At 41.9% G+C, this 8992-nt stretch overlaps 1 protein-coding gene and 2 long non-coding RNA genes across 4 annotated transcripts; 1 reads left to right on the top strand and 2 right to left on the bottom strand.

Moving 5' to 3' along the window:
- The first annotated feature begins 92 nt into the window (after positions 1-92).
- Positions 93-4149, top strand: mmab (metabolism of cobalamin associated B). 2 transcript variants are annotated; one of them, XM_029762257.1, is made up of 10 exons: positions 93-258; positions 728-792; positions 878-971; positions 1059-1116; positions 1204-1276; positions 1382-1479; positions 2940-3050; positions 3427-3491; positions 3597-3656; positions 3755-4149. In XM_029762257.1, the coding sequence occupies exons 1-10, from the start codon at positions 152-154 to the stop codon at positions 3837-3839; spliced, it is 816 nt and encodes a 271-aa protein (XP_029618117.1). In that variant the 5' UTR covers positions 93-151; the 3' UTR covers positions 3840-4149. The 2 variants fall into 2 exon arrangements, with proteins under 2 accessions (XP_029618117.1, XP_029618118.1); XM_029762258.1 differs by lacking the exon at positions 2940-3050 and having other exon boundaries at positions 96-258.
- LOC115199809 (uncharacterized) lies at positions 4123-5496 on the bottom strand. Its single transcript, XR_003879415.1, has 2 exons — positions 4906-5496; positions 4123-4739 (listed from the first exon to the last, which is right to left on the bottom strand). It is a non-coding gene; the product is annotated as an uncharacterized LOC115199809 (long non-coding RNA).
- A 989-nt stretch (positions 5497-6485) lies between these two features.
- Positions 6486-8939, bottom strand: LOC115199808 (uncharacterized). Its single transcript, XR_003879414.1, has 3 exons — positions 7076-8939; positions 6663-6759; positions 6486-6575 (listed from the first exon to the last, which is right to left on the bottom strand). It is a non-coding gene; the product is annotated as an uncharacterized LOC115199808 (long non-coding RNA).
- Between the last annotated feature and the right edge of the window lie 53 nt (positions 8940-8992).

Here is an 8992-nt window from a genome sequence, read left to right as displayed (position 1 = left end):
GAGAGGTGAGATGTACAGATATTTTGCTAGCCAATCAACATCCTACTCTCGCCCTCGTGCCATTGGTCGTGCGATGAGATGTCCATCCCACCCACCTACGGATACCACCGATAAACAAGAGGAACAACGCGCGTTTTTATTTTATGTAAACATGGCTTCAATGATTACCAAACCATCTCACCTACGTTGTATCCTAACAAGGACTGGCAAATGTTTAGCTGTGACTTGGACGAAGACATCATTTGGATCAGAAAGAAGGTAGCTGTATGGACCATCGCTTATACAAATATTTTATCTTGTTTGGTAGCTAGCTAGCTATGTGCCACAGTTATTTGACACACAGTTAAGCTATACACCAGTGGAGGCTGATGGGAAGAGTTATAGGAGGACGGGTTCATTAATGGATGGAATTGGATAAATGGAACGGAGTCAAACATGTGGTTTGCATATGTTTAATACCCTTGATTTATTCTATAACAGCCATTACAATGAGCCTGTCCTCCTATAGCTCCTCCCATCAGCCTCCTCTGATACACATATAACGTTAGTACTAGTCACACAGGTAGTGCAAGAGAATGGGATAAGAAACACACCTGAAATTGTTGTAGATGACGGCTAACTATGCTAGCCAATAATGTTGCCTACAGACGGACAGCTGAAATGATCTTGCCTGCACTGATAGCCAAGCTAGCATAAAGCTCTTGATTCATATTTTTCTCCTGTAAAGTTATGCCTCCAAAACTGATGGAGAAAGCAGGATCCCCAAAATATACACTAAAACTGGTGATAAAGGTGAGTATGCAAACAAGTCATTGCACATCATATGGTAATTTCAACAAAGAATGCTTTGTTTATCATCTTCCTGTCATTGCCAAAGGTTTCTCTAGCACTTACACTGGAGAGAGAAGACCCAAGGAAGATTGTGTGTTTGAAGCATTGGGAACAACGGATGAGTTGTCATCAGCGATAGGGTAATGTGATGTCCATTCCTTCTATTGGGTATTATGCTTTGTTCCCCCTTACGGAATTTATTCACCGTCTTGTGTTGTCTTCTACAGCTTGGCCAGAGAGTTTTGTATCGATAAAGGCCATACGTTCACAGATCAGCTGGAGAAGGTCAGAGTTGTAACTTTTTCAGTTCATTTTGGGGGAGTAATGATGAACGTTATCTTTTACTCAATGTTTACCCTTCTAACCCCACAGATTCAGTGTGTCTTACAAGATGTGGGATCCAACATTGCCACACCTCTGTCATCTGCACGAGAAAGTCATATAAGTAAATGGCTTTGTGTAAAATCATTTTGAAGAATCATTCCACACAGCTCACCCCAGTCAATGGTCTTCTCATTGTCCTTATGTTCTCTCTCACTCTTGTCAACAGAAAAAACTAAGTTCAGTTCCCAACCAGTGGCAGACCTTGAAAGCTGGATTGATGAGTTCACAGAGAAGCTACCACCACTGACAAGCTTCATATTACCTGTAAGCACTCACACACTGGATGAACCTTTTAGAAAACTGAAATGTTATTTATAATGTGATGTGGAATTGTGAGAGGCTTAGGGGTTCATATTCCAAATACATGAGCTAACAATACCTTCAAGGTAAAATAGCATGAGGCAGATGAGGTACTGTAATTGTATTTGTGAATCCATGTGTAAAGCAACTCAATGCATTTGTATGGACTTGTACTACAGTGCATCCGGAAAGTATTCAGACCCCTTGACTTTTTCCACATTTTGTTAGTTTACAGCCTTATTCTAAAATTGATTCAAATTTCTCTCATCTACACACAATACCCCATAATGACAAAGCAAAAACAGGTTTAGACATTTTTGCAAATGTATAAAAAAAAAAAAATCACATTTACATAAGTATTCAGACCCTTTAGTCAGTACTTTGTTGAAGCAGCTATTACAGCCTCAAGTCTTCTTTGGTATGACACTGAAAGCTTCGCACACTTGTATTTTGGGAGTTTCTCCCATTCTTCTCGGCAGATGCTCTTAAGCTGCAGATCGGTGTGATGGGGAGCGTTGCTGCACAACTATTTTCAGGTCTCTCCAGAGACGTTTTGATCAGGTTCAAGTCCGGCATCTGGCTCGGCCACTCAAGAACATTAAGACTTGTCCCGAAGCCACTCCTGAGTTGTCTTGGCTGTGTGCTCAGGGTCGTTGTCCTGTTGCAAGGTGAACCTTTGCCCCAGTCTGAGGTCCTGAGTGCCCTGGAGCAGGTTTTCATCAAGGATCTCTGTACTTTGCTCCGTTCATATTTCCCTCGATCCTGATTAGTCTCCATGTCCCTGCCACTGAAAAACATCCCCACAGTATGATGCTGCCACCACCATGCTTCACCGTAGGGATGATGCCAGGTTTCTTCCAGATGTGACGTTTGGCATTCAGGCCAAAGAGTTCAAACTTGGTTTCATCAGACCAGAGAATCTTGTTTCTCATGGTCTTAGTCCTTTAGGTGCCTTTGGGCAAACTCCAAGCTTGCTGTCATGTGCCTTTTGCTGAGGAGTGGCTTCTGTCTGGCCACTCTACCATAAAGGCCTGATTGATGGAGTGCTGCATAGATGGTTGTCCTTCTGGAAGGTTCTCCCATCTCCACAGAGGAACTCTAGAGCTCTGTCAGGGTTTTTGGTCACCTCCCTGACCAAGACCCTTCTCCCCCGATTGTTCAGTTTGGCCGGGCGGCCAGCTCTAGGAAGAGTCTTGGTGGTTCCAAACTTCTTCGATTTAAGAATGATGGGGACCTTCAATACTGCAGACGTTTTTTTTTTGGTACCCTTCCTCAGATCCACACAATCCTGTCTCGGAGCTCTACGGACAATTCCTTCGACCTCATAGCTTGGTTTTTGCTCTGACATTCATTGTCAACTGTGGGACCTTATATAGACGTGTGTGCCTTTCCAAATCATGTTCAATCAATTGGGTTTACCACAGGTGGACTCCAATCAAGTTATAGAAACATCAAGGATGATCAATGGAAACAGGATGCACCTGAGCTCAATTTTGAGTCTCATAGCAAAGGGTCTGAATACTTATGTAAATAAGGTATGTTTTTATTTAATTTTAATACATTTGCAAAAATGTTTGCTTCATCATTATGGGGTATTGTGTGTAGATTGAGGAAAAATGTTCATTTTAGAATGTAGCTGTAATGTAACAATGTGGAAAAAGTCAAGTGGTCTGAATACTCCAAATGCACTGTAGTACAAGTCCATACACATGCATTGAGTTGCTTTACACATAGATTCACAAATCACAGTGCCTCATGCTGTTTTACCTTGAAAGTATTGTCAAGGGGTCCGAATACTTTCCGAATGCACTGTATATATTGGTGTTATTCATAAGGTCCCTTTGTGGGTGAATACATTGTCTATGCATATTTAGTTTGATGCGTTTTATCTTAACTTCTCTGTCTGGTTAGTCTGGAGGAAAGAGCAGTGCGGCCCTCCACATAGCACGGACAGTGTGTCGCCGAGCAGAACGCAGGTGAGGTCCAACGAATCATACGGTTGTTTAGACCCAACACTGTATAACATTGTGATCCTGAACATAGCCCCAGAAACAGCCATAACACTTGTCTTATCTTTCCAGCGTTTCCCCTATTGTGCGGTCAGGTGAGGCCGATCCTGATGTTGCCAAATATTTGAACAGGTATGTTCCTTTGTGTAAATGTGCAGATGTATTATCGTGCGTTTTTAAGGAAGTGGTGAACTCTTGCTGATAATCATTTACCTCCCGTCTTCCCATAGATTGAGCGACTACCTGTTCACAGTGGCCAGGTACATAGCCATGAAAGAAGGCAACGAGGAGACGATCTACAAAAGACCTGAGTGACACACGTCCACACGTGAAAGAACAAACCGGGGACCTTTGGAACAACATTTGTTCTGCTTCTAGGTTGAATTAATCAAATCGGATTGCTTTATGTGAAAGACAGACCCATCAAACTAAGTTTAAATACTGTATCTCATGATGGAACTTTTCCTACATTTCAAATAAAGACTTGAATCCAAATTCGACTTCGCCAGAGGCAAAATCTAAACGTACTGACACTTTACTTTTAATGTCATGTGGTTAACTTTTTAAATTGATGCAATAACCATTTTTGAACAGGATAAAAATAAAATGAAGTGTAATTATGTAATGAAGCACACAAGTTATAATCCTGTATATGAAGCACAGGTTGTAACACAAGAAGCTTTCAATACAATTTCTTTATCACGAGTTTCAGAGAACTGGATGACTAGCTGTATCACTTGGCATCAGAAAGTACACTTTTCTAATGAAAACAGATGACTCTATTGAATGATCATAAACCTGTATAGTTTTTCTACAAACTCTTATGCTGTCATCTGATGCTGCAGTAAATGAACTTGTTTTTTCATCATCACATTACCATTATCTTCTACATCTCAAACGTAAAGTGCTGAAGGTCATATTGGAGACCTGTTACAACTGGTTCTCAGAACTGTACTGTAGGTTCAGGCATCCTCATTTCACACTTGGCTTTCCAACATCGTTTCAACAACTATGGTGGATGTTTAACCAAGCAAGCATAGTACAGCTCAGCCCAGTACGGCTCTGTATTGTGAAAAGAGCTCCGTCTTCCAGCTCACAGTATCTGGCACCAGGCCTGGCTCTTCTGGGAAATGCTTCTGGCCCAAGTCATGAGAGACAGATTGTGGTCCTCGTATGGCGGGTAATGCAGGTAGGTGATTGAGCAGGCATGATTTCCTGTGTGAGAAGGTTTAAAAAAATAAAGGATTATTGCACTTAACCCTAATTTGCTCCAGGGTCACCGTACTACTATGGCTGACCCTGTAAAAACACAATTCACTTCACCTTTCATGTGTATGTGACAATATTTACGTATTTATTCATTTACTATGGTGCTGCTTACCAGACATTATGGAAGAGTAGATCAAAAGCCCAGGGTTGTGCTCAGTAGGGAGCAAATGTTTTGAAAAAAGGGAGATACTATTGTTTTTGTCCCAATAACACATTTTGCTTTCTGCTACAAAAACATTCTGCCTTACTGAGCGTGACCCATGTCTCCGCACTGAGAAAAGATTGAAGACCAGAGGCAGCGATCTGACCCAGACTATTCTAGAACCAACCTACACCCCGAAAAGGCAGGACCACCATCAGGCTCTGCCGGACCCTGTCATTGGAGCAGCGTATAGTATGTGTATAATCCCTGCCTTTTCTAGGAACAAGCCCCCCCCCTTAGGAAGTCAGTCGTGGTCTCAATTTACTGTTCGTTAAGATTAACTGTTTAGGTATGGGTTTAGTCATCAATCTAGCAAGACGGCAATATTTTATTAATGTCGTGTTTCCCCCCCTAGAACACTATGACCTTCATGTCTGTCTGAGAAAAAAAAAAAAAAAAAAAAAACTTTCAACCCACATGACCTACTATATGATAAAACTGCCTCCACTCTTCTGGGAAGGCTTTCCACTAGATGTTGGAACACTGTTGCGGAAGCTAAACTGTTACACAGGGACATGCTTCCATTCCGCCACAAGAGCATTAGTGAGGTCGGGCACTGAGGCCTGGCTCGCAGTCGGCGTTCCAATTCATCCCAAAGGTGTTCGATGGGATTGAGGTCAGGGCTCTGTGCAGGCCAGTCAATTCTTCCACACCGATCTCGACAAACCATTTCTGTATGGACCTCGCTTTGTGCACAGGGACATTGTCATGCTGAAACAGGAAAGGGCCTTCCCCAAACGGTTGCCCAAAAATGTAAAGCACAGAATCGTGTAGAATATAATTGTATGCTGTAGCGTTAAGATTTCCATTCACTGGAACTAAGGGGACTAGGCCGAACCATGAAAAACAGTCACAGACCATTATTCCTCCTCTACCGAACTTTATAGTTGGCAGTATGCATTCGGGCAGGTAGTGTTCTCCTGGCATCCGCCAAACCCAGATTCGTCCGTCGGACTGCCAGATTGTGAAGCGTCAGTCATCACCCCAGTGAACATGTTTCCACTGCTCCAGAGTCCAAAGGCAGCAAGCGCATGGTGATCTTAGGCTTGTGTGCAGCTGCTCGGCCACAGAAACCCATTTCATGAAGCTCCCGATGAAGTTATTGGGCTGCCGTTGATCGTTAGTGAATTTTGTAATGCAGGACAGACGATTTTTACACACTTCAGCACTCGTCCGTCCCGTTCTGTGAGCTTGTGTAGCCTACCACTTAGCTGCTGATTCTCCTAGATATTGTAAAGCGGCAACAACACCACTTACAGTTGACCGGGGCAGCTCTAGCAGGGCAAAAATATGACAAACTGACTTGTAAAGGTGGCATCCTATGACGGTGTCACATTGAAAGTCACAGAGCTTGAGTACAGGCTATTCTACCACCAATGTTTGACTATGGAGATTGCATGGCTGTGTGCTCAATTTTATACACCTGTCAGCAACAGGTGTGAATGAAATAGCCAAATCAACTAATTTGAAGGGGTGTTCACAAACCGGTGCCCCTGGCACCTACAACCATATCCAGTTGCCCATTCACCCTCCACACATTCTAAAAGATAGGTCTTCATGCAGGGCTCCCCAGCCTGGTCCTGCAACACAGACAAAAGCCAGTGTATTCTTATGTGTAAACCAAACAAGTTCTGTAGTAGTCCATAACAAATCATAATTCAGTATACCTTCTGCATGTCAGGCGACCATTACTCTTGCATGCATAGCATGCTCTTGCTTTCCCACTAATGCTGTAGAATGTTTACCTCTCGAACAGACATAAGCCTGCTGAAAAAAGTGTATACTAAACAGAGGACAGACCCTGGGCAGTAAGCATACCATTAAACCCCCAGTGTCAGAGGGAAATGACTCCAAATCAGGCAATGCAAGTAAATTAGTCAAAGATGTGATTAAGAAATTCAAGTTGTTCGATCCCGTCTCCTTAACTTTCTGAAAGTAATATTGATCTCAAAGATGAACAATAGCCTTAAGATTGACAAAGAAAAGTAAATCAAAACATTACAGATTGGTAGTAATAAAGTAATTCAAGTGAATTTTGACAGCGATTTTCGATGCGTCTGACGAGTTTTAATGCACTTACCTCCGCAAAGCTTTGAACCAGCGCGTTGGAGAAGGACTTGGAGGGATACTCATGTTTTTTTGGGGATAAAATGATCGGAAAAACAAACAACTGTTTCTGAAAAGGACGCATTGATGCTCACAACCCAAACGTCAGAGTCGACTGACAGATTGGGGTGTTTTGGGTGTGCACAGTATAAACCAGCATGTGACACAATCAAACTTTGCAGATAGTAACGACATTCATAGAGAACTGACCATAGAGAATGATAGAGGCCTCTAGTGGCCAAAAGGCAATTTTAGCATAGGCAGGCCATTGAGGGCTTCCACCATTTTAACGTAGTCAACTGGGTGTGACTTGCATCTTCATTGGCTGATCCCTCCTGAATACCTGGAGTCATGTCCAACCGGGTCATCAGGAAGGATCAGCCAATCGTGAAGAAGGGAATGTACTACGTTAAAATGGAGATAACTCAATGGCACTGCCCATGGTGTGTCAGACCCTATAATGGCAGATAGAGGATTCATCTTTATCTCTATGGAACTGACAGAACCTGTTCTTCACAACTGTCATATCATTATTTAATAAATAAATACCGTTCTGGGCTATACAGAACTTGTCCTGAAGTGAGAAAATAAATGGCTTGATTCCTCTAGAAATAAAACCAAGACACACTAACTTCAGTTGATAAGTAACGTTTTTAGAATAATTATGGTTAACATAACAATTATGTTACTGTTTTTACAGAATAAATAGTATCTTACACAAACATGTTTTACATTGAAATAGAGTTTTCAATTACCTGTATTTCACATAGTGCAACCAGTTCCAAAGACACTTAACAAATTGTGAGGGGACAGTACTTTCATAGAAGTATGTTGCACATTTCCTGGATTTATTTTTCTTCTAATTCATAAAAAGATATAGGGAGATTTCATGACATCGTTTAAAACGGAGGAGTGCCCCCATTAAAACACCTGGCAGAGCCTGTGAAGAATCTTCCAGTCTTCTCTGGGACACTGACCATTTCCATTCCATGATTCATTTCTAACCCATTTCAGGCTGCTGAAACAATTGATTGAAATAAATGGGTAACTTTAGTCAGACTGGCACCACTGAAGTGAAAAAAAATGCAGTCAGATTGCAGTATAACTGCAGTATGCTGCAAATACTGACTCCAAAAGAACACTTTTGTTTACTGCAGTAATTTTGCAGTGTAACTGCAGTTCAAGATACCAGTCAACTGCAGTTACTGCATTTTTACTGCATTTTCAAAACGACAATCTTTTTTTGTAAGGGAATGAGCACTGATTAGTCAGAGGCCCTTGGGAATTAAGGAAATATATCGCAGTGATCACAACAGAGTGAACATTGAGGTAAGGTCTTCCCATAGAGTCACTAAGACAAGTTGTCATTTCTATTTGTCAATGAGATTGATGGCATTTATAAATGGGGGGAAATGCCTGTACAGGTAGGTTGTACCCCCTTAATATTCCTATACACAGACACATTGAGCACAGATTTCAGTTAGCAAAGCAATACAAAACCATATAGAACCTTGTTTAATGCCCATAAAATGCCTGTATAATCATCAGAACGGAGTTGTTCTGTTAACTAGCGGCCAGGATATATAAGAGATAGTTATTAATGGTGCTTGAAAAGGCTTTATTCTCTGTTTTTTATGACCACAACCAGAGTCATGTCTATGGTTCTGACAACCACTCAGCGCACACCACTCAGCGCACACATACACCCCTCATGAAACAGTTTTGCATAAAATACTGAATCAACAAATAGGCTATTGCTTTTAAAATCAGCCCGTTTATCTTTCACATTAGTAAAACTCAACACCCTTTGCTGCCTTGTCTCCAACCACCTTGACGTTGGAACTGGCCAATGCTGCTGCTCCAGTTTCAACTGTTCTGCCTGCGGCTACGG

Source organism: Salmo trutta, chromosome 9, assembly GCF_901001165.1.
Source record: "Salmo trutta chromosome 9, fSalTru1.1, whole genome shotgun sequence".
Classification (NCBI taxonomy): domain Eukaryota; kingdom Metazoa; phylum Chordata; class Actinopteri; order Salmoniformes; family Salmonidae; genus Salmo; species Salmo trutta.
Note: the sequence above shows the minus strand (reverse complement) of the source record. Positions and strands in the feature narration are given on the sequence as shown.

Coding starts and splice junctions, on each gene's coding strand:
- mmab (XM_029762257.1), top strand. CDS start 152: ATGGCTTCAATGATTACCAAACCATCTCACCTACGTTGTATCCTAACA. Junction 259..727: donor TCATTTGGATCAGAAAGAAG/GTAGCTGTATGG, acceptor TCTCCTGTAAAG/TTATGCCTCCAAAACTGATG. Junction 972..1,058: donor GAGTTGTCATCAGCGATAGG/GTAATGTGATGT, acceptor TGTCTTCTACAG/CTTGGCCAGAGAGTTTTGTA.